The sequence below is a fragment of the Dicentrarchus labrax genome, unplaced genomic scaffold (assembly GCF_905237075.1).
Source record: "Dicentrarchus labrax unplaced genomic scaffold, dlabrax2021, whole genome shotgun sequence".
NCBI lineage: Eukaryota > Metazoa > Chordata > Actinopteri > Moronidae > Dicentrarchus > Dicentrarchus labrax.
This window is the reverse complement of record NW_026136711.1, coordinates 22,668,521-22,692,494: the sequence shown is the minus strand read 5'-3', so window position 1 is coordinate 22,692,494 and position 23,974 is coordinate 22,668,521. Positions and strand designations below refer to the sequence as shown.

The 23,974-nt window shown below is 40.5% G+C and overlaps 3 protein-coding genes across 8 annotated transcripts; all 3 read left to right on the top strand.

The window, feature by feature from the left end:
* Positions 1-177: 177 nt before the first annotated feature.
* Positions 178-5,384, top strand: zmynd10 (zinc finger, MYND-type containing 10). Of its 2 annotated transcripts, none has more exons than XM_051414540.1 (12): positions 178-423; positions 1,699-1,807; positions 1,942-2,058; positions 2,141-2,194; positions 2,348-2,500; positions 2,605-2,693; positions 3,146-3,240; positions 3,331-3,503; positions 3,906-4,031; positions 4,118-4,239; positions 4,328-4,441; positions 5,002-5,384. In XM_051414540.1, coding segments are annotated over exons 1-12 (1,242 nt in total). In that variant the 5' UTR covers positions 178-334; the 3' UTR covers positions 5,003-5,384. The 2 variants fall into 2 exon arrangements, with proteins under 2 accessions (XP_051270500.1, XP_051270499.1); XM_051414539.1 differs by having other exon boundaries at positions 185-423; positions 4,328-4,453.
* Positions 5,385-5,852: 468 nt separating this feature from the next.
* Positions 5,853-16,730, top strand: LOC127371625 (ras association domain-containing protein 1). 2 transcript variants are annotated; one of them, XM_051414546.1, is made up of 7 exons: positions 5,853-6,159; positions 7,067-7,419; positions 8,481-8,605; positions 14,768-14,872; positions 14,962-15,247; positions 15,343-15,458; positions 15,574-16,730. In XM_051414546.1, the coding sequence occupies exons 2-7, from the start codon at positions 7,101-7,103 to the stop codon at positions 15,718-15,720; spliced, it is 1,098 nt and encodes a 365-aa protein (XP_051270506.1). In that variant the 5' UTR covers positions 5,853-6,159; positions 7,067-7,100; the 3' UTR covers positions 15,721-16,730. The 2 variants fall into 2 exon arrangements, with proteins under 2 accessions (XP_051270506.1, XP_051270507.1); XM_051414547.1 differs by lacking the exons at positions 5,853-6,159; positions 7,067-7,419; positions 8,481-8,605 and adding an exon at positions 12,025-12,513.
* tusc2a (tumor suppressor 2, mitochondrial calcium regulator a) lies at positions 8,518-19,584 on the top strand. 4 transcript variants are annotated; one of them, XM_051414568.1, is made up of 4 exons: positions 8,518-8,605; positions 17,701-17,934; positions 18,639-18,759; positions 18,846-19,584. In XM_051414568.1, exons 2-4 carry the CDS (start codon positions 17,786-17,788, stop codon positions 18,909-18,911), a joined length of 336 nt encoding a protein of 111 aa, XP_051270528.1. In that variant the 5' UTR covers positions 8,518-8,605; positions 17,701-17,785; the 3' UTR covers positions 18,912-19,584. The 4 variants fall into 4 exon arrangements, with proteins under 4 accessions (XP_051270528.1, XP_051270525.1, XP_051270526.1 ...); XM_051414565.1 differs by lacking the exon at positions 8,518-8,605 and adding an exon at positions 16,797-16,940; XM_051414566.1 differs by lacking the exon at positions 8,518-8,605 and adding an exon at positions 16,960-17,505.
* Positions 19,585-23,974: the final 4,390 nt, after the last annotated feature.

Below are 23,974 nucleotides of genomic sequence, written 5' to 3'. Positions count from 1 at the left end.
TATTAACTGTAAAAATGCTACTTAGGCACTAATGCGTCAATAAACTCTTTCTAGTAACTTATAATGTATTATTCTTAGAGTGTGGCACTGCTGCTTATGAACCTCACACCCTCCATCACATGATGATTTTAGACTGTTTCACACTTTTTACCTGAAGATGCACCGCCCCTCTCCGGCGGACGGGAGGTACTGCCCTCTGTGTGCGCTTGGTTCACAGTAACCATGACAACCACTGTGTATCGCTAACACTAAATGAACTCCAGAAACAGGCCGACTGAAGACAGGGAGTCTCTTTTTAACTTGATAGCTTGTTGAGTGGCTTCCTATAAGAACCATGGACCCGTCGGTAATCCTGCCTGTCGAAGCTGAGGGGTTTGTTCAAAGTCTGGAAACTTTCCCTCTCAAGGAAGTGGGCTCCGCGAGGTGAGAGGGACAACAAAATAATGTTAGCAAGTGTTTGTTAGGTTGGAGACCTCCACAAACCACCGACAGTACCCTGAACCCCGTTTATTACTTCATTCAGTACTTATTGTATAAATATATAAATGTATATAAATCTTGGGACATCGAAAAAGTATTTAAATCCTCTTCCTCAGTAGTTAGAGATACTCTAATGGAAAATGACTTACTGTGGTGGAAGAAGTACTCAGAGCTTCTACTAGAAATACTCTGTTACTAAAAATAACAATTACTTTGTAAAAGCACAAATGTATTATTATCAAAATATACTTTAAATTACCAAAAGTAAAAGTAGTCACTGTGCAGAATGGCCCATTTCAGAATAATGTGTATTGTGTAATGTTGCAGCTGGTAAAGGTGGAGCAGGTGAAATGTAGTGGAATAAAAAGTATAATATAATAATATATATAATAATAAAGTAAAGTACCTCAAAAAAGTTCAGTACTTGAGTAAATGTACTTAGTTACTTTCCACCACTGCTTTATTAATATAGACTTAATTGAAATTCACTTGCTACAGTAGAACAACAGTACAACACAACAGATTAGAAAAATACACATTAAATAAGAATATAATTTAAAAAAATACAGTATATAATAGAAATAGTTATCAATATGTGAACTATATACAGCTTTTTATTTACAGATATTATTTTATTGATAGGGACTATTGCTCAGGTCACAGCAGGAGGTAGTGTAGAAATACATATAATTGCACAGGATAGAAAATATATACAGCAGTGTAATTTAAATGGAATATAGGCTACACATATAGGTCTTTGAATATACTGTACAGGTTCCCTAACAGACTACTGCATAGAGGATTGTAGATGTCACCTCAGTGTCATAGGATGATTGCTACCTTGCTTAATTCAAGGCACTTACCTCCCCTAATGATGTAACACTGTAGCGATGTAACCCTTGCCCAGTCTATGTCAAATTAGAACAAATGCAATAATTTAAGTTCTTTGCATAAGACATAAAAGTTATGAATAGTCCTAACTTTTTTAATTACATACAGTGGCAAACAGAAAAGTGCTTAGCCTCAACCTTAAAAGGACTGAGAGTTGGAGGTTTTTATTTCAGATGTGGTGCATAGAAACTGAATAAAGCTCCTCCATGTTAGTTTTGACTCTAGGGGCAGTAAGCAGACCTGTCACAAACTATCTGAGAGGTCTGGAAAGTTCATGAAGCCTAACTCTGTGCTCTTTCTTAATTGTTTCTCTTTGTGTGTTGACAGGTGGTTCAGACAGCATGAGTACATTGAGAAACTCAACATGCAGGCGATACTGAATGCGTCTGCAGCTCATGATGAGTTCGTCAAGGAGCTCCTGGTGTCATATGGAAAGGTGAATGTCGGTGGCAATTAGAGAAACCCTGAAGAAGAGTTCTGTTGTTTCTATTGCCTACAGTTAGATATGATGATAGATGATGAACACATGAAAGGCTTTCACCTACAGTATCTTCCCTCCTCCCTCTCCAGATACCCGTTCTGGTCCATGAACTGATCCTTGTCGAAGTGTGGAAACAAAAAGTGTTCCCCGTCTTATGTCAGCTGCAGGACTTTAATCCCAAGAACACATTTCATCTTTACATGGTGGTGAGTGTAAAGCGAGATGGAAGATGATGATCAGCTTGCAGCGCTCATAACTGATATCACATGTTCTTCGATGTCTCCTCAGATCCACCACGAAGCCACGATCATAAACCTACTTGAAACGATCATGTTTCATAAGGTCAGTGTGTGCATCAGCTGCTTATTTTAAGTGCTTTAAATCATGAATGTGATTACGCGGCGGGGCGGTTCAGACACTTGGCTCTTTCTCTCTCTCAACACTTGTGAAATAACCTTTATGTGATGTGTTGAAAGAGTTTTGTGTATTGTGTAGGATTCATGTGAGGCAGCTGATGACTCCGTTCTAGACTTGGTGGATTACTGCCACCGCAAACTCACCCTGATGGCCAGCAAGGCGACCAGGGAGGGCGTAACGACTCATGACGAACACAACTTGACAGGGAAAGCAGTTGTATCCTCTACAGAGGTACGAGAGTCTGACATTTATGGTGCTTTTGTTGGTCTCATTGTTCCGGCTATTGCAGGAGTCTTAAAGTGATCAGTCACATCATTCTTTTAACTTCTTTGAAGGAGTTGCAGACACAGAGCGCTGCACTGGAGTTTGAAATCTCCCTGAAGGCTGTCTCTGTGCTGCGCTACATCACGGATCACACTGAGAGGTAATACAGAGTCTGGACCGTCAGTGAGGGTTGGTTTTAAGCTTACAGGAGAGAGAGAAGAGAGAGCGAGAGAGACATTTACAATTAAAGCTAAACCTTTGTTTTATTTTATTTTTTATGTAAGAGTGTAACAAACTGATGATCCAACTAAGTTTCATTACTGATTTATCCATCAGTTGTTTTTTTACAATATGTTTATTAATCATTTTGTTGAGACTGTTGTTTTGTCTGACCAACAGTTATTTAATTTACAATAATATAAAACAGAAAATAGCAGCAATTTCTCACATCTGACCAGCTGGAATCGAGGACTGGAAATGGACTTAAATGATTAATCAACTATCAAAATTGATGCAGATTAGTTTTCTCTTAATTGAGTGTTTATTTACTTACTGTTACCGTGGTTTCACCTCTACAGCTGACTGAAGGAAAGCGTATGTTTTTCTTTACAGCATCAGTGTTATCAATCGCATGCTGTGCACCCATAACATGCCCTGTGTGCTGGTTCAGCTGATTGACTGCTGCCCCTGGAGTCGCTGTAGTAAAGGTATTTCACGCCTCTTGCAAATCAAATATGTCCGTAGATGTTTGCTTTTGCCTATCAAATGAGCATTAATTCAGTTGCCTCCCTTTGAAGGTGAGGTAGAAAAGTACACAAATGGCAGATGGCAGAAGATTCCCGTTGAGGACCGTTTGAAGATGACAAAACTAGATGGTCAGGTCTGGATTTCTCTTTACAATCTGTTGCTGAAGGAAGATTGCCAACGGAAATATGACTTCAACAACTTCAACAAGAACCAGCTTCTAAAGGTATAAAACCGACTCTCATTCCTTTATGTTCAGGGTCTTGTGCTGTGCTTGAAGTTACTCTAATTAATAAACGTGTAACCGGATTTTAATATCCTCCTCTGTCCAAGTGGCTACTGTTTATTATCTGTAAACTGAAGCTCAGGAAGTGTGCGAGTGCCAGATCATTGTCCTACAACTTGTGAAAATCCAGATTCAGTTTCCAAAGGGTTGTTTTGACTAAGAAGTTTCCTCCTATTATATGTTTTCTCATCCTCTTCCTGTTGCATTAATTATATAAGCAGAGGGCCTTATGCATCCTCCTGTAATAACATTTTGCCCTTAACACGCTGTAGGACATTCTGATTACAATGTTGTTCTCGCTGCTGTATTGTTATTGGTGGGCTGACCCTTCATGTGCTGCAGCTCCGGGGTTTCTTGACAGAAGTGTTGATTGATCAGCTGCCGAACCTGGTGGAACTGCAGCGTTACCTGGCTCACCTGGCTGTTACAGACCCTGCCCCTCCAAAAAAAGAGCTTGTTTTGGAACAGGTACACACACATACATGCACACACACATTATCTCTATACCTAACTGTGCCCCTGTGCATTTACCTGTATCTTTCATTCATGTATAGATCCCAGAAATGTGGAACCACATTGTGAGGGAGAATTCTGGGAAGTGGAAGGCGATAGCGAAGTATCAAGTCAAAGAGACGTTCAACCCATCTGAGAGTGACCTGAGGCTGCAGGCACAGAGGTAATACCTTCAGAGTTACTGCAGAGGACTCAATCCATCTGTGCTGTTGTGTTATTAATGAGATAAATATTGTTTGTTGTTTTACCAGGTTGGCTCAGACGTACAACTTAGATGTGATGGAGAGTTTACTCCCTGAGAAACCAAAGTGTGGATCCTGTGGGACAGAGGCTGCAAAGAGATGCTCTCGCTGTCAGGGAGAATGGTACTGTCACAGGTAAAACTTGTATAGATAGAAGTCCAGCAGTAATGCAGACGCTGCACTAAGTCTGTCACAATACCAGACTGTTAAACTTTAATACAATATTAGTATAAAGTTGATCTTCCTCCCCACAGTGTAGCCTTGGGTTGAAACTCTGATTGTAGATCACGTTTTGTTTTATAGCTTTGGTATTCTGGATACTTCTGAATGATAGAATTTGTATAGTTATAAACATCAAAGTATAAATACTTTTGACAACCTCACACTGTACCGGCCTGGGGTGGTGAAGAGAGAGCTGAGCCTGAGGGCCAAAGCTTAAGATTTGCCAGGTAATGTACTTTCCAACGCTCACCTGTATCGTCATGAGCTCTAGGTAATGGCTGAAAGTTTATAGCTGCTGAAAATAGGTACACCTCAGGATGACCCAGGAGCTGGACAACATGGTTAGGGAGAAGAACCTCTGAGCTATTGTACTTCAGACATAATTTTCTACACTAAATCTGTGACATTTTTCTGCTGATGTAAAGTCTCATTCATCTTATTTGTTTTGTTTGTTTTGTCAGAGAATGTCAGGTGAAGCACTGGCCTAAACACAAGAAAGCCTGCCAGCTTATGACCGAGGCCACAGAGAAGATCCAGAGGGAGCTGAACAACTAAAAGAGAGAGACTGTTGAAGCACGTGTTCGGACTGCTGGCAGATGGGACGATACAGATTTGGATTTATAGGGAATCTTCTTTATTTTTTAGTGCTGAAAAAGTTAATTCCCCATTACAGAATTGTGTTGTTCCTGACTGTAATATTTGCTATGATGGTAACTTTTTTAACCATACTGTTGTCTTTAATGGAAGAGCTTTGGGGTGTTAGCTTTATCCAGTTCATTCTCATTTGCTTCTCTTTGATTTTATACATTTTGGTATTTTGACAAATTAAAAAATGTTTTCACAACTCCCTCCTTCTTGTCTTCTTTCCCAGTTTTATAAAGAACAAAAGCATTTTAGTGTGAAACCTGATAGACTCACTTACTCACCTAGTTAACGTATCTGGGGACCTTTAGTCCCTTCTTTTTGGGACTAAATATTCCTGCTAGTCCGGTTCAGATTAAGCCTCCCAGCATGTTGTATTGTTGACTTTGTGCAGAGGATCTGACATGTGTGTAAACAACAGGATTGGCTGTAGGATAATGCATGATAAATATTGACATTTTGAAGTTTTAGCTGGTTATTTACAGTATGTATCCTATTTGAGGCTTTCCACTTCTGTGCTAAATGAAAACGAGATCCATCACACTTTGAGACCTTTGCTTGCAGGGGTGGGGGACTTTTTACGCCCACTGAGCTGTGCGCGGACTCGGACTATGTGAAAACATTCCGGATGTCGGTACAGCTCAGTCTCATCTCTCTCTCTCTCTCTCTCTCTCTCTCTCTCTCTCGATATGCTGCTGCTTCCTCCTACAAACACAGTCTGAAAAATCATCAAAAAGATGGGTTATCGTCTTTGAGCAGACACCGCTGTTTGCTCTGAATTTACCCGACAAAAGTAAAGGGCCTCCGTCTGTAGCTGGAAGTAACCGGTGATGATCGATTATTTCCAGAGATGAAGCCGAGGCTGCACACCTCCGTTACTTGGAAACAGAAACATTTCTGCGGAAAGTTTTTCTCTTCGGATGGAAGAAGTTTTGAGACAAAGCGGTTGCCACGGGGCTGTTTTCTCCCCTGTTTAAGTGAGTTGGATTGAAGATTTAGATTTTTACTTTGTATTCTTAGGAAGTTTGATTGTCTTTATTAATCAAGATTGTTGTTTTGTAACTTAAACATTTGAGTATTCATCCTCCGAGGACTCGTAAATGCATCTTTTAATTGTTTTATTTACAGAGAAGATTATAGCTGATCGTGGAAGAAAGAGTCATGTTAGGCTCTCGTGGCTTCATCATCCTGTTTTAATTATTATTTTTAAAAGTTTTGCAGACTATTAAATATTACATAATACTTGAGTATGTTATGACAAACCAACGTGTCACATGCAAAACATTGTCACTAAACTACCAGAAATATTGTATGTAAATTAAATGTCTGAGATCTACTGTAAACTATATGATAATGGTAAACAAACAATATAATAATAACAATGATGATATATGGCTTAATCAATGTTGCTAAGCACCGCACTGTACTTTACTGTAGTAATTCCATTTAATGCCACTTTACTTATACTCCACTACAATTCAAAATGAAATATTCTACTGTTTTTGGATCTACAGAAAAAAAGTCAGTTAAAAAATCAGTAAATATAATCAAACAATATGTAAAGGGGCCATAATGGGTACTTTCAGCTTTGATGCTTCGAGTAGATTTAACTGATAATTTTACTACAGTATAATTTTTGGTTTAGTTTTGATTTTTGGTATTGTGGTATTGCTCCATTTACTTAAAGGATACTTTGAACTATTGTGTATATAGTTATCTCCATTTTTTTGTATAATAAAGAATCAGAACACTGTAGGTTTCAAAGTTAAATGAGATTAAACCTTATAATTTCAAGATCACATGTTTTTTTGTAAACATTGAAACAGGAACCCAACAGTTTGTGGCAGGTACCGGTGTGTTATTGTGTGTTTTTCCATCTGTCAGTGATAATGGAGGAAGCCCGGCTCTGAGTGACACAATGTCTTGGGAGGAGCTCATCGAGCTCCGTGACCTGAGGCCAGGCAGAGAGCAGATAGACTTGACCGGCACACGTTCGCCCTGCTCGCCTCCACGCCTGGAGAGAACAAACGCCCTGAGGATCAGCCCTGGGAAGGTCCCGGACCTCCTGAGCCGGGTGGGCATCATCAGAGTCCTGAGCAGCAGCCAGGACCCCCAGCTCACCGAGGAGAAGGGAGAGGGACACAACTTCCAGCCCTGCAGCCACGCTCAGCCCACGTGGTGTGATCTGTGTGGAGACTTCATCTGGGGACTGTACAAGCAGAGCCTGCGGTGTGTCAGTGAGTTGGCTTACGTAGGCTGTTTTGTGGTGCCTGGGCGTGTGCATGTGTGATTGCCTCTGTGCATATGCATGATCAGAAATGAGGGCAAAACTGAGAGTAAGAGGAAATTTGGTTAAACAGAGAAGGATGAAGTTATAGGTGAAGTTATAAAGTCCTGGCTGCTGTACGTCTAAACTCTCCTCCTGATGTTTGACTGCAGCACTTTAGTGTTATTTATAAAGAGGGGCGTCAAGGCTACGGGCCAGTAGTTGTTCAAGGCAGCAGGGTTTTGGTCTCTTGGTAACAGGTTTTTATTCCCTCTCTATCAAACACCTGCTGGCCTTGTAGGCCCAACCCTGTGAAATCATAGCTTTAACTGCTTTGATGTGCCTTGAAATAAATAACTCTCCATGTTCCTGCAGAAGGAACATTATCTAACATGCATGTAGTTGTTTAAGTGGTTTTTGTGGTTTTGGTTCTGGGCTCATGGTCGACCTTCATATCTATTTATCTATCTATCTATCTATCTATCTATCTATCTATCTATATCTGCTGTGTGCTGTTTTTGCTCAAGACTACCTTGGAGGTGCAATAGTCTTGAACTTCCTTTTCATCAACTGAAACCCACTGAAATGTAGCTGCGGTTTGTGTAGAGCATTTAGTATGCAGAAAAAAAGCTTATTGACAGTAATCTGAATATCAGACCGCAATCAAATCCTAAGGAAACTGTCACAGAAACAGACACTAATAAATATAAAGACTCTGATGAAAGATCATGAACAAATACATACAAACTTAAGTTCATGTGACTGGTTTGGAACTCAACAGCTGGAGCATAGCTACTTGTGTATTTTAAGATTTATTTCATTCATTTATGTATTTATCTATATTGTGTGTCATTAAAGGCAAATGATGGTAAATGCAGAGGTTAGAGGAACTGCAGTGACTGTTAATGGCCAGAGGAGGACATCACCCCTTTAAAAGTGCACTCAATAAAATCACATTTGTGAGTTTGTCACATATATGTATACGTTTCCTGCCGATGTTAATCTAAACTGAGTGACTTCCTGCTCTTACAGATTGTAGATTCACATGCCACTACCGCTGTCGGGCCCTGATCCGGCTGGACTGCAGCTGGGACCGGGGCTATGTGGCCGACCACACGTGTGTTGTGGAGCACACCATAGAAACAGACACAAATGTGGTAAGGACCTCTGTGTGAGTGGGTTAGTGCTCTTTGATTGTTCACAATATGCAGCCTTTCTCACAACCAAAAGGTGGTAGAAGTCACTGTTTACTTGCTTTTTATGGCAACATGAAGAAATTATTACCATTTTTGTGCCGTGGTGAGAAAACTGGTGGCTTATGAAAAAAAAAAAAGCCTCTACTTTGTATGTGACATTGTGAGCAACCTGGATGAGTTACACTGTGTCTTCACACTGCTGTACGGAACAAAGTCTTTTATTTTATTGCCCAAAACGGGAAACATTTTACTGAGCAATAAATACATACCTTCCACCCAGTTCCACGAACTACACAGGGTCATGAGTAAAGGTTGACCCTGTTGTAGTCATACAGGGCAGCACCAGGTAGGGGGCAGATTTGTAAAAGGGAAGTAAATGACTTTGAAGAGGAAGTAGTTGAGAAACATTAAATGTTACAGCTATTACCTTTTGTAAGATTTTGGTTCAGTTTATTTAATCCCTCCAGCAGAATCCTTGTTGTAACACACGTATACAATTATTATACATACAAGAAAACAAACTCAGCAATATGTATATGTTCATTTGAGTTGGTTAAAACACTAACGTACTGATAAAGTCCTGGCTGCTGTACGTCTAAACTCTCCTCCTGATGCTTGCCTGCAGCACTTTAGTGTTATTTATAAAAAGGGGCGTCAAGGCTACGGGCCAGTAGTTGTTCAAGGCAGCAGGGTTTTGGTCTCTTGGTAACAGGTCTTTATTCCCTCTCTATCAAACACCTGCTGCTTATCACAGGACGACTGGAATGTTAAAACTTCAGCGGAGTATGAACAGATGACGACATGTTACATTTGTTGGTGGTGGTGGTGCCTCGGCTTTAGTGTGCAGAGGCCTTTTCACACGAGAACAGACATGTTGGCTTGACATTGAATTAAATTCAACCATATTTAATGTTATTAATAACGTGTTAAAATATCTGCAGTGAACACAACATATGACCAAAAAAGGAAAGAACATATAAAACAGTACAAACCGTGCCAGATATCAGATCATTATGTTCAACACTTTCACATCTGTAAGGTTTGAAATGTTTTAGTTCTGGTCCACTCCTGGTCGGTGTGAGAACAGCTGGAGGGTTTCTGGGTGTAGCAGCCCCACATGTGTGAACTCCTCAGTTCACAGTAGGAGGCTCCAAAGTATTTCCTGCCAACAGCCAATACTGTGTGCTGATAGCCAACGCCATAAACAAAAGAGATGCTCAGAACTCAGCATGTGAGAAGAACATGGAGGATATTTATGTATTCACCAGTTGAACACGTGCACTTCATTTAGTTTTCTCCTCAGTGTAATACTTTGTTTATCTCTCTTAAAAAATCATTACATCTCATCTCTTTAAATGTTCCTTTTCTAGCAGAAAGTAAAGACAGTTTTATCAACAAACCTGATTATAGTTATCAGTAGCCAGAGTCTCTCTACTCAAGCTATAAACCTGGAATCATCTTTAGTCACATTAAAGTATCAGTTCCCCCTGATGGTTTAAAAAAGTGTTTACATTTCAGTATATGAATACAGAAAATTAGGGATAAAACTAACAATTATTTTCTACAGAGTACCAATCAAATACCAGAGCTCTCCCTTTCTGTATATCTCACTGAGTGAAACACTTTGGATTAATGTTTATTTAATATGAAGCTTAGGGTTGCTGTGGCACAAGTTGGCAGTCAACGTCACGTCATGATGTCTGCTATGATTGTAAGTGATTGTAGAACAGAAAAAGAAACTGTATTTGTAGTGGTTTGGTTATGTTGGCAGGTACTTCCCCTGTGCATCCCTATTATTTCCATTATCATTTCATCTGTACTTTCTCAGTAGGGTTATTTAAGCGTTATGTCCAGGAAATCAGTGAGAAATTACCCTCAGGATTTACCAGCTTGACATTCATACTGCTTGTTTTGTTCGACAACCTGTCCAGTCTCAAAAATATTTAATTTATAATATTAAAAAGAACAGTCGTTGGCAGATAATGCTCATGTTTAAGAAGCAGGTGACAGGGAATGTTTAGTATATCGCTTGGAAAGTGACTCAAACAATTAATTATTAAAATAGTGATCAACTAAAGAGACACGCCACTGATTTTGCACATTAAATTAAGTTTACTTGTAACAGGGAGGTTCATTGTGTGAGGACACAAAGGCAACAGAACAGCTTAAATGTTACAGTATCATATGACTGCATGGATAATATAACACCATAGCCATTCAAATAGGGATTAATTACACCGAACAATGATCTCTGGTTGACGTGGAGCGTTTATTTACAGGTACTTCCGTATCAGTAAGTTCCAAGTTGGATAAATCTGAGCTTTCAGAAAAATCAGAGTTTCAGTCCAGGTAGTTTAGATCTGGACTGAAACTAATTTAAATTAGTTGGAAACTTATTCATGGTGGTCAGATGATTGATTAATGTCTGCATATTAGTTGTATTGTCCACATGGTGTCATTAGGGGGCCTCAGGGTTTCACCTTCCTTTCCCTGATAGGGACTAGGGTGTAACCATATGTTCTTTATGTCCCCCCAATACTGAAAAAGTACCAATTTGTCCCCCCAATATACAATATAATGTGTTAAATATCTCCTCCTTTATTTGAGCACTGTCTCTTGAAAACATTAAGTGTGTGACTCCCCCCTCTGGTTGCACCCAGTACCCTCAGTACTAACTCTCTTAGCAACTTTATTTCTAAACTATGTAATGTTTCTCCATTGGAAGCTATCCTATTCACTACTACTGGAAAATGTATAATTCTCATTGATAGGAGCATTTAAAGTCAGTAAACAGTAAACAACCTAAACAAAATGGAGGGGCAGCCACTTAACTCGCTTTAAATGTGAATTCAAATGTCAATACAGTCCTCAAAACTACAATTTAAAGGTGGGAATTTTCCACAAATATCATATAAAAGTGTGAAATGCACATAAAAGATGTGTGTTGGAGGCATTGGGGCTCTCATTTGGACCTCCCCCCACATGTTTACGCCCTTGGATAGAGGCATAGTTTTCACCACTCTCAAAGAAAAACTAGATAAGGAACATGTTAAATGTTAAAGTTTTATAATTTATATTTGTTTTATATTCATCATGAGTTGAGGGCAAATGAAACTCACATGTGGTCTATATATGGCTGTCCCACCATCACATGGTCCGGTACTTGTTCAGCGGGGAGGCAGCAGCATCCATGGGAGCGGGAGTAGAGGGGGAGGGAGGCCGGCGGGGTGAGGGGGGCGGGCGGGGTGAAGGAACTGGTATTTCCCCTCAGCGTCCAATCGTAACCGGCCGCGGTGGTTTTGTGTATTTTCCAAACTCCTCTCAACGGACCTGGGTGGGGCGTCTGCGGGGGGAAGGAAGCGAGACAGCGAGGGCGGGGGCTGCTGAATACATCCTGTTTCACACAGACCGAGTTGGTACCAGTGGAAACGTGGCCGGTAGATTAAGTTAGAGGCAAAAACAAGTCGGTAAGATTTAGATTTTAGTCTTTCGTTATCAACGCTTCAGAGATATTCAGTATTCAGTTAGTCAACCGTTGGAAGTCCGCGAGCGTGGCCGTTAATCGCCGTTATTTTGAAGTCAGCAAAGCTCCAGTTTAGCTAAAAGGTTTAATAAGTGATTTATTTAACACTTTTTAAGTCGTAGTTTAAGTTTTAATAGTCTTTTTTTAAAAAACGGTAGTCAGTATGACAAACGAGGCTAGCAGCTCGGACAAAACTCCCTCCTTCGAGATGACCTGGGGCAGCTCCACCAGCAGCGGCTACTGCAGCGAGGAGGACCCCGACTCCGAGTTCGAGCAGTACTTCACCGCCCGGACATCTTTCTTCCCCAAAACCCGGAAAGATACCGTCAGTGCTAACGTGAAGAAGGTGAGAGAGGTAGACGTCAACAAAAATAGAAAATAAAAGAAGTTAGGGCCTGAATTAAAAGTCATATCCTCAATGTATAATAAAAAGGGGAAGTCAGAGAGCATTGAGAGATGGGTGGTTCATCATAGCTACTCTCGCGTTGTTTGATATTATTATATCCTGACAGCCTTTTTTTTGTTATAATTAAGTACTTTAACCCTATTTTAGGGGGGTCACACATTGGCCTGTGTGTGACCCCCCCCCCAGCAGAGAGGATGCTTGCCAAGTGAGCTTGCAAGCTAAGGGTGGAGTTCTGGTTCTTCCTGTTTGAGTAAACAGACTTTAAGTCGTGTGAACTTAACTATAAAATGCATAGCAGCACTAGGGAAAAGCCAATACTGATTTTGGCTTATAAAACAGTTTATAGTGCATATTTTTTATTTTAACAAGCACAGACCCACAGCTGAGCTCCTGCTGAGAAACAACCCAAATGTCATGTTTTGTGACGCACACTGGCCTATCAGGTTTCCAGCCTCACACCCACTGTTCATTGACTCTCCCTCCAGGTTTCTCACACTAATTTCTCAATCACAGTTGAGTCATGTATTGTTTTGGATTTGTTCATTTTCTGTTCCCTTTTGTCACCCGCACGCCCACTCACATATCAGCTTTCTGTATTGAGAAACACTTTAAGTTCACTGTAACTCGCTGACAGTCACCATTTTCTGTCTCAGTGCAGGGGCCATTTTTGTTTTGTGTTGTTGGCACTTCCCCACACTGTTTTTTTTTTAATATGACACTCCTTTTGTGGGCATGTAGAGACACAGTAGCTGCATATGTTTATCCTCCTACTGTTACCATAATAGAAAGCTCAATTTAGATAGATAGATACTCTATTGCATTGTTTATTTGGCTCTCATATTGATTTATTGACTTGTTAACGACACCATATTAACTCCACAGTCTTTCAATCTGCCTAAGGATTGCTGCTATTGATTGTCGGCCTGACGTTGATTTATAAGCTACCGAGCCCTTTTAATGCTTGCAACCTCGCCTGGTTGGTTTTTCATTAGACAATCTGGGATCATGACAGTAGATGGGGGCAGAATAGAGTTAGATACATTTCATACATTTGCACAACAAATACCAATACAGATGTGAGCAGCATCCACAGGACAGTGAGGATATTGATATTTGGTTTGCACTCCCGAGGAAACCCCCTTGCTCCGTGCCTCGAGGAATTAGCTGGAGTACAGTATGGAAACTAAATTTGTGCTGGCTCAGAGTTCAGTTGAATTTTCTTTTTTTATACAGGAAATACCAACTGGTCATTAGACACAGGAAAAGCCCTAATTGAGCTAACGGTCACGCAGACCCTTGAGGCCAAATGTGCATGACTGAAACATGATAGAAACATGACTGGGAGAGTGCGGTTGATGAGGCAGCTGACTTCACAGGATGTGCCTGTAAAACAAGGGCGGGCATTGTCTCTCCCACTTGTGAGAGCCTGAGAGGGGGAGGCTATTTTTACATGAATACCAAGTTGAGGAATGCAATGCAGAACTGTTGGTCGCAGTCATTGCAAACAGCTGCACATTGCACATCCCTCCCCCCCCTCTTCCTCATCCTCCCTTACTTTACCCCTCCCACACCGAGGGATCAGAGCGGTCCAACAGGATTGGGCAGAGCTGACATCATTGTTTTCGCCTTTGCTACGTTGTCAGGAAGTTGAGCGTCTGATGCAACCGGTGCTCACCGTTAGAAAGAAAGGGAGCCTAACGGAAAGTTAGTTAACGCTGTTATTGAGTGAGCGTTGTTTGTATGGCTCTTCTAAACAACGTGAAGCACTATTGTTGGAAGAAGAACTGGTTTAAGTCCAATTTTGATCACACCACTAACATGATAGCTCTACAGTTTCTTCCAACTTAGTCTTAACATTTTATGAATGCAATAAAAACACCCATTCTACATATATGAGAAACTTATTTTGAGACATAGTGTTTTCATACAACAGCGGCATGTTGGTTTTTTTACCGTATAAAAGTCTGGCCCCTGCACTTGCTCAAGAGGGTCAACACTGATGTCATGTTTTTGTGATTGGTACAAAAAAAAATGTAAGTTATCCATAGCTTACTGTTATTATTTCACAAAGTGACATTTTGAAGGAACTAATGTCACAGCCTATGGCCTGTGTAGTGTGTGTTGTGCTGGGGGTTTGGAGGTGAACACTGACACCTGGTGGTTTAACCCTGTAACTCCTCACTGTCTCCTCCAGGATGAACAGATTGAAAGTGGAAAGCAGGAGTTCACAACTGCAGAGATTCAGCAGAAGGTGAAGGAATACAACACTCAAATAAACAGCAATCTGTTCATGAACATGGTGAGTAGTGATGATTCAAAGCAAATCCATTAAGTTGAATGTAAAGGTGTTTTATTTTCGTCACTGTAACATTTTTATTTTCTCAACAGAACAAGGATGGTTCCTACACTGGCTTCATAAAGGTGCAGTTCAAGCTGGCGCGGCCTGTGTCAGTTCCACCTCCAAAGAAAGGCAGTCACGATGCGGGAGGAAGGAAGGCTAGCGGAGTGAAGCGCCGCACCTCCTTCTACCTGCCGAAAGACGCATCCAAGCACCTGCACATAAGTTCACGCACTTCTGCTCGTGAGGTCATCGAGGCCTTGTTGAAAAAGTTCACCGTGGTGGACAATCCTGGCAAGTTTGCTCTGTTTGAGCGCAGCGAGCGGCATGACCAAGGTATTACTCATTTTCCAACAGTGTTAGTCACTTTTTTTAAAATGGAAATGTGTATGCAGTACACTAATATAACTCTTTTTGTCCGCCTCCTTCAGTTTATATCCGCAAGCTGTCTGACGATGAGCGTCCCCTCCGTCTTCGTCTGCGTTCTGGGCCCAATGAGAAAGTCCTCAGTTTTGTTCTTAAAGAGAATGAAACTGGAGAAGTCAACGTGAGTGCAAGATGAACATGAGAATAAGGGATCCCAAACCACGTGTTAGATCCCACAAACATGGTGTGTTTATGTACTTGTACATACATTAATGCTGTTTTTCCTCTCCTTACAGTGGCATGCCTTCTCCATGCCCGAGTTAAAGAACTTCCTGCGTATTCTGCAGCGTGAAGAGGAAGAACACGTCAAGCAGATAGTGCAGCGGTACGCTCTGGCCCGCACCAAGATGCAGGACGCTCTGGCTGGCTCGACCCCCGGCTGAGGCGACTCTGCGCTGGGGGTTAAGCATGCACCTCTTGGCTGGACCAATCACCTGAAGATGACCAGTCATCGCTGCATCCAAAGATCCCAGAGAGCACAACTCAAAAACACCTCTTCGGTGAACGAGAGAGTGAGACAGGGCGCAAGACTATGAGAGAGAGAGCGAAAGAGAGAGCGCTAGCGCGAATGTGCGTGTGAAATGATGCGAGAGACGTGCCTTACACCTGGAGAGTCTGATGTGCCTGAGAGAATGAGTTGAGAGAGCTGACGACTGGCAGATGAGACCGGGGTTGTACCCAGTAATGTATTTTTGTTATTGGGTACCATCTGATTATCCTGTGTACCTCAGCTGTGTCACTTTAACTTTAAGGAAAATGTTAGTAAATGTTCTGACATTTTTAGGTTTAAAGAAAATCCACTAGTCCATGTGTTAATTCCTTTTTTAATTTTCCAGAATAAAAAATAGGTAACGTGTCCCATCGTGATATCACTGCCAAGTTTAGATAACCTCAGTCTGGTCCTTGAACAACCTACCATGAAAACCATACTTGTTAATCTCATATTGACATTTTAATTCATCCTGTTAGAAAGTTAAACACACATGTTGTAGAAAGGTATCTGGGTTTTCATTTGCCCGAGTCTCAAAGGTCTGCCACGTCCTCTCGACACCCCTGATGGGTGCAACTCTTTTTTTTATTTTATTTTTATCGTCAGTTTGTGAGTTTGACTGATGTGTGGACATTTGTATGCATTTATGAATGTCAGAGAGCTGAAGTCACTGTGGTTGACTGGAATCATGAATGAATATTGGTATACATGTGTTTCACTGGAAGCTGTCTGTCATTCCTTCATATCTTTGTTTTTTTCTGTCCTTTTTATTTTTTAAAAAGAAAATGTTTGTCTTGTGATTCTCATTGTATCCGTCTATGCACAAACTTTACATGTAGCAACCTTCAAGATGTTGTTCCAACTGTGCACTGCAATCAGTAAAGAATTACACAGTTCTACCCAGTTTTTGTATTTTCTTGTTTTTATCTTTTAAAACACATCACAAGCGACTATTTAATTTAATGTTTTTAGCTTTTAACTGTCGAGGTGCCGCGTGCCTGTCAGATCAGCTGATCACCTTATCGCGAGGGACCACAACAGCTAACGCTAGCTCACCGTAGCAGCTGGTGAAAAGTTATGACAGGACATGGCCATTTAACCGTCTGCGATAAGGTAGGATGCTGACCACAATCACGTGTGAAAGGCTCGGTTTTCGGCGGTGCAGGTCCGAGATCGTCTCGTGTTTGTGTGTGTGTGTGTGTGTGTCGGTAGTTATCGTTTAGCTCGTGTAGCTAACCTGCGTCAGTGGCAGAAGCTAACAGGCTAACTCACCTTGTTACATGTGCAGGTACCGTTAGCGAGTTATTATTAGCCGCATTAACCGGATACCGAGGGGTGTTTTTATATGAGACAGACCGTGTGCATTCACTATTAACCGATGGCTGTGTTTGTACGTTAATATAACGATGTGAATAATGTTATTTAATGTTAGATTGACTGCGGAGGGTTTTTTCTGTTCGGTAGTTGTTTGGCCCAGTTTGTTAGCTTCCCGTACAGCTAGCATAACGTTACGCTGCAATATAAATACATGAATCTCCAGAAATGTCGGGTTAAGAGAGGTTATTTTTTTTTGTGTGGTACTTTGATCTAAGTTCAGCTTTAGATGCTCAATGATGGTTCTGGTGTCAGCAGCTGTGATTCAGTCGCGTCTCTGAGTTGGACAAAGTCGATTTCTAGGGTAAAATTGGCATTCATCACATTGACTACAGCGTTAATTGTGCATTAAATCTACTGTATTATATAGTTATTCATATAAATCCAACCAATCAACAGTCTTTACAGTAGGCAGCAGTCACAATTAAACACCACCAGGCAGAGAAAGACCAGTCTGATTGTGAGTGTCTTCTCTCTCTGTGCGCTTTTTAATTTTCAGATCCTGGCTTTGGTAAGGAATTGAGAGCATCTGGCCACCAACCAGACTGAAAGCTTTAACTGGAGACTATGTCTTATCTCTGAGGATGGGAGGAAGTGGATCCAAAGCCAAAGGTGTCTGGCCTTTCTCAGGCAGTGGATCTGGAGGAGATTCAGCCAGTGATGGGAACGAGCAGTCTTTGGCCCGTATGAAAGGTTCAAGAAATGCAACACCGTTTGTTTTTACCAGGAGGAGGTAAATAATACATCACTGGAAAATGGTAATGATTCGGTTAACCCAAATCACCACATATTTTCTTTTTAAGGTATTTTACGTGGAGGTTGTTTTGGTCTTCTAGTCTGATGAGGTTTTGAGATCTCCATATCTGAAATACAAAAGAGATGAACAGCTATATAATAGAGGCCTTTTATGCTGAAAGTAGAGCTGTGACATGACACAAGGGGAGAGAGAGAGAGATGGGGAATGACATTCAGCAAAGGTCCCAGGCCGGATGGAAGTGGGGAGGCTGCGGTTTATGGTCAGCGCCCTAACCCATAATCCCCCAGGGCGCCTCAAACTAAATATCTTTTGTTATTCTCAGCAGTTCTCTGTGATTCTGTAGACGATTTCCTGGTTACACGAGATAATCCACACACTTTACTGTCAGCATCTGTTATTAGAACTACTTTCCTACTGAAGGAATAGTCCCAATAAAAGCTGTCCACAGTGGCCACAGGTGTATGGATCATACTAGGTTGCAGAGACAGATTAATTAAATTCAGTAACGTTAAAAAAGAGTAGATAGCAGAGCAGACATGCAGCATAATAACACATAAAAACATGAAATAATACAATAAATAGTCAGGGGTTGGACTCGCAAAACCTCTGTTATTGTCAGAGCATATATTGTTAAATTAACCGGGATCTTTAAAACTGATGTTTACTTGCTGTGTTGACAGTTCTTTGTACTACGACGAGGACGGTGACCTTGCCCATGAATTCTATGAAGAGACAGTGGTGACAAAAAATGGCAGAAAAAAGTCCAAGTTGAAGAGGATTCAGAAAAATCTGATTCCACAGGTGAGCTGGGGCCACATTGCTGATCTGTTTGAAGAATGTTTTTTGAATGATTCGTCGATTTGAATATTGATCGTTTTATTTTTCAGGGAATTGTGAAGCTCGACCACCCCTGTATTCATGTGGATTTCCCCATCGTCCTCTGTGAGGTGTGAAAAGTTGCACAGGACTGATGTACTATGAATTGCAGCCACAGGTACTTGTCTTGGAGCGAAGTCTTGTTCCAGTCTCCAGGTGTTACAGTCAAGACCGGAACTGTGGTCTGGAGAGCAAAAGGAAAATTCAAACTTTCATATTAAACTGATATATTGAATGAAATGTTATACATTTGAATTCAACTATAATCAGAGGGTGCCCCTATTCACAAAAAAAAAATCCATATTTTGGTATTCACAAAAGTAGTGATGGTACAGGTTGTGTTTCCACTACCCAGCTGACATGTAAGCAGTCTTAGAGAATACATCAAATGAAGTCGTATTTCTCTTGTGAGTTTTTTGCAGGGAAAAACATCCTCGATGTGAAAAGGCTTTAATGGTTCACGCCTTCTGTGAGACGTAGAGTGAAACTGTACGTGTCTTTGTATATGTACATGTGTGCACTTAGGTTTGTTGGGAGTGAATGTGTGTGAGAGGGGCTGAAGATGAAGTTACAGTGTAGAATAATGAAGGATTGTGACATTTATTGTATATATGGTCATGTTCTGTGTTGTCACGTCTGAGTATGTCTCAGTTACCGAAGCTCAGACCTGCACTAGTGAACATAATGTACTGTAAATAATTTCAGATTTCTTAGTTGGAAATACTTGAATAAATGGTTTACTGAGCTGAATATCCCGAGTCAAGAAATGTTCTCTTGTGTTGGATCATGTTTAAAGGAATATTTCAACATCTTGGAAAATAAGTGTGTTTGCTTTCTTGTTGAGAGTAAGATTAAAGATAGACCGCACTGTCATATGTCTTTTGTGGTTTTAAACAAAAAATACATAATGCACTAATAACCTTTTAGTTACTTTTAAACAGAGCCAAGGTACAGATTGGTGAAATGATAGAAAAATCCAACATAAACCGTCTTAGTGAGGTGGTGTCCCGCTTCAGGGACGAACACCATTCTTCCAAAAGTTACTCCATCATGTGGTGTTTTGATGCTGATGCCAATTTCTTAACATTTCAGTCCAAAATCTCCCACAGGTCTTTAATTGGGTTGAGATCTGGTGACTGCGGAGGCCACAGCATGTGACTCACATCATTTTCATGCTTAAAACCATTCAGTGACCTCTGGTGCCCTGTGGATGGTTGCGTTGTCATCCTGGAATGGACCATTCCCATCAGGATAGAAATGTTTCCTCACAGGATAAAGGTGAACAACGTTGTATTGGTCTGCAGTGACTCTTCCCTCTAAGGAGATCCCAGCAAAATACCTCCCACAGCCTCTCGCTGTAGGGGTCAAGCATTCGGGCCTGTTCTCCCGTTGTATAAGTGACACATGCACTTGTTGAGAATGTGGTGAAGGATGACTCATCTGAGCGTATCTCTTTTTTCCACATCTCAGTGCTTATTATGGTTTTTGCACCACTGAACTCTCAAATGTGCTTCAATCATTGTAATGAGAGGTTTATACACTGCAGCCGTACAGTAAAATCTAAATCAACTGGGCCTGATCGGCCTTTTTAAACATGCTACAGAGCGTTATGGGATGTTCATATGTGTAAACGTGTGTGGAAGCATCTGCATTCTTTATGTTTCTTTGCTGATTTATTGAGGTTTTTCTTTTAATTTGTCACCCATCTGTAGCTGTTTCTTGTCTTGCTGAGCTAGGCTAGCTGGCTGCAGGCTCTACCTTCATCTTTAATGCACAGACATGAGTGGTTTCATCTAACTCGCAACAAAAGAAGAGAATAAATGTATTTCCTAAAAAGTGTCAAACTGCTCCTTTAAGTACCAGTCGATGGCTATCCGGAAAATAATTTCAGTTTTTGAAAGGAATCTCATTGTGTACACGGTACAATAACTTTAGTTTGCCAAAAGTAAATGGACACATTGAGACTGCATTCAAACCAAGGTCACTTTTAAAAATGTCAGCATTTCCCGTACTTCCATGACAGCTGGTAGTACACCTTATTTTTAGCTTTTTCCTCATCGACTTCTTGAATTTCGGCCCGCCTTGCTGAGCTGTATGGCTGCTGTGTGCAACTAAAGCCAGATTTTGCTACTTATTTCTGCATTATACAAAGATGGAGATAATCTATAGACTAATTTACACTCCAATAACATGTAAGTTACACCACCTGTAGATGGCAGCAGAATTCTATACCTGTACCAACCTTAATGAGTTCATGTGTGATTACATTTGGGGTTTGTTATTGGGTATTATATCGTATATTTACTCTTTTACCTCTAATGATAATCCTGTGCTTGTCAGACTTTCCAAAAAGCCTAATATGTAATTAAATGTTGCCTGTAAAACGCTCAAAAAGTCAAATCGTGACCAGTGGAGGCCGGTGCTGCCAGCTGGCACAATATCAAACTTTAACATCAATGTAAACATATTTCAGTGTGCATAGTTGACAAATCCCAACAGTACATGGGTAGGGCTTCCTCTGCAGGCATTCTCTGGTGTCTGTAATTGTGTGGAATGTGGTTGGGAGTGTTTTTGGGCCAGAGGTCAGTCACTTTGATGTGTTTCCTCTCCACTGGTCTTTGATGTTTTGCTAAAATCCGGGACTGTATTATGAGGATAAACCCTTTCTTGTGAAGCCATAAAAATGTATGAACTTCATGAATATGACACTGTTTAGTGCTGTTTTGATCTCCACAATGTGTTTTCTGATGTATACAATGTGTTTAAGAAGGGAAAAGTTATCCATGTGGCTGCGGTTGAGAGAGATAGTCATTATAAATTATCAGCAGCCTTGAAAAAGACCTAAAACATGTTTTGAATTATAAACAGTAAAAAGAGATATATTGTTTTCTCAGGAACCGCTTAACATGCTGTAGCTGTTTAATGTAAAACAGCAGTGATTACTGTAGCCTGTTTTTTCGAATTCACAATTAGATTATGTTACTCTTTACTGAGTTACAATGTAATCGTACACGGTACATGTGACTGACAGAGTAACTGAAGGAAAGATTTATGCTCTTTAAATTGATGGTAGCATCCTTTAAAGTGGGTTTGGCTGCAAACTGCAGCAGTGAAACGTGCATACAAGTGCGCAATTTAGGGCCCTGAAGCACATTTTGGTACATCCCTGCCATATTTTACTTTATTCATATACATAAAGTTGGTGTTTTGGTCGGTAGATTGGGGTCATAAACCTTTAGGGCAAATCAAATTGTTCCAGTGAAATTCTTTCCATCCCGGTTTACCAATTCACACACCATTACCCAAATGTATTATAATTCATTAAGTGTTTGGGACGTAAAGTGAAGGTGGCAGGGTCTGTTTCTAGTTCCCCTGCTATTGTTTTCGCTTCCTGACGGTCCCTGACTTCTGCTGATGTAATGTTCAGGAGGCAGAGGTCGAAGGGAAGCTGAGACTAGATGGAAACCAAGCCACTTTTCTTTTTTTTCTTTTTTGTTCTTTTCCCTCCCTCTTCATTCACATGGGTTGTTCTTGCTCTACATTTTCCTTAAACACACACACACAGACAAAGAGAGAGAGAGAAACTGATGACATGGTGAGGTGAGTCAGCAAAGCTCGGAAAACAAACGGCGGAACAGACTCTGACACAGGAAAACATCTCACTTCCAGTCCCCCCCATCTCACCCCAGTCATGTGCTCTGGCATCCTTCAGCTCACGTGTATCTGCAAAAAGGAAACGTTGAACACCTAACCTCCAAAAAGTTTTTCATTCGTGATGACAGCTTGCTCACACTCAGATGTCCTCCTTCTCATTTTACACAGTCTTTTAGAGTATTAATACAGGTTGTTGATTTTGGTTAATTACGTGTCAGCGCGTGGCCTCTAAATTCTCTCCCGTTATCCCTCATGCCTGACCCCCGGCTCTGCACCGTCCTATCTGCTGTACTTGGCAACATGATGGTATGCAGTACTTGGTTACTTCACTGAGCCATTGCCAGTGGCTGTCATCGCATGCCTCAGGCAGCAGTGACATCTGCATGCCAGATGCCTTGTGCCTACTGTCTGAAGTGAGCTCAGAGAGCATTAGTGGAAAAAACATTAAAATCCTTCACTCAAGTAGCAACATGGAAAAGTAACTGCATGTAAAGTAACAAAATCAGTATTCGCTCACTTGTGAATGATAGAAAAAACTCACACTGTGAAGGTGTAAGCAGTATTGTAATGTTGTAGTAGACAATAGTATAATGTGAGTACATTTATTGCCATTTTGTGGTACTTTATACTTGAACTTTACCATGTTTTAAAGGCACATTTTTACTTTTTACTTCACTACATTTATCTAAAAACTATAATTAATTAGCAGATTTAGATTTTCTAAATAAAACCTACGATCATCTTATGAAATATGATGTAATGCAACCAAACAGTATAGACAGCTTACGGTTATAGTTTTATTTTCCTTGTTAAAAGGCTGTTTACATTTTAAAGCATCAGCCATTTCTGCTGCTTAATGAGTCTGATAATACTTCTGTACCTTTAGTAAAACACTTGATAAGTATTTGTGTTGTGTTGCTATTATTATTATTACTTCAGGTAAAAGATGTGAATATTTCTTCCACCGTTGGTTGTAGTTAGCACGACTGGTGCTAGTCTACTGAAACTATTTCATACATTATAACAGTGCAACATAATTTATGAGCTTTATGTTTTCCTTGGAAAAAGAACAACAAGTGAATTACAAAGTGAATACAATGATTATATGCAGCAAAGGGAAAGCACAGCAATTCCCAGTGAAATGTTGTGCAGTTAAAGTCTCACAAAATAGAAAATACTCTGCAGCAGACAGATATGAATTGTCAATAAGGAGTTTTGGGACCAGATTAAAAGCATTTTTAATTATCTTATTATTATAAACAACGGAGCTCTATATGAAACACTCTTAAGTTAGAACAATATTGTAAAGATATTTGTATTTTAGTTATTTCCCTGTGCTGTCTTACTGTTTTGAAGTGGGTGAGATTTGAGCTAAAAAAATATTAATCAGAATTTAACAAAATAAAAGTCTTATGACGAATTGGTTATTATGCACCTGTCAGTCAGATCTGATCAAATCACATCCACACTCTGGGTTAGCTGGAGA

Bases quoted from the DNA above. Each gene is read 5' to 3' on its own strand.
- zmynd10 (XM_051414539.1), top strand. From the start codon at position 335: ATGGACCCGTCGGTAATCCTGCCTGTCGAAGCTGAGGGGTTTGTTCAA. The intron at 1,808-1,941 runs GTGAATGTCGGT...CTCCCTCTCCAG, and splicing joins TCCTGGTGTCATATGGAAAG to ATACCCGTTCTGGTCCATGA. The intron at 4,240-4,327 runs GTAATACCTTCA...TTGTTTTACCAG, and splicing joins CTGAGGCTGCAGGCACAGAG to GTTGGCTCAGACGTACAACT.
- LOC127371625 (XM_051414546.1), top strand. From the start codon at position 7,101: ATGTCTTGGGAGGAGCTCATCGAGCTCCGTGACCTGAGGCCAGGCAGA. The intron at 7,420-8,480 runs GTGAGTTGGCTT...CTGCTCTTACAG, and splicing joins GCAGAGCCTGCGGTGTGTCA to ATTGTAGATTCACATGCCAC. The intron at 14,873-14,961 runs GTGAGTAGTGAT...TTTTCTCAACAG, and splicing joins GCAATCTGTTCATGAACATG to AACAAGGATGGTTCCTACAC.
- tusc2a (XM_051414568.1), top strand. From the start codon at position 17,786: ATGGGAGGAAGTGGATCCAAAGCCAAAGGTGTCTGGCCTTTCTCAGGC. The intron at 17,935-18,638 runs GTAAATAATACA...CTGTGTTGACAG, and splicing joins TTTGTTTTTACCAGGAGGAG to TTCTTTGTACTACGACGAGG. The intron at 18,760-18,845 runs GTGAGCTGGGGC...TTTATTTTTCAG, and splicing joins AGAAAAATCTGATTCCACAG to GGAATTGTGAAGCTCGACCA.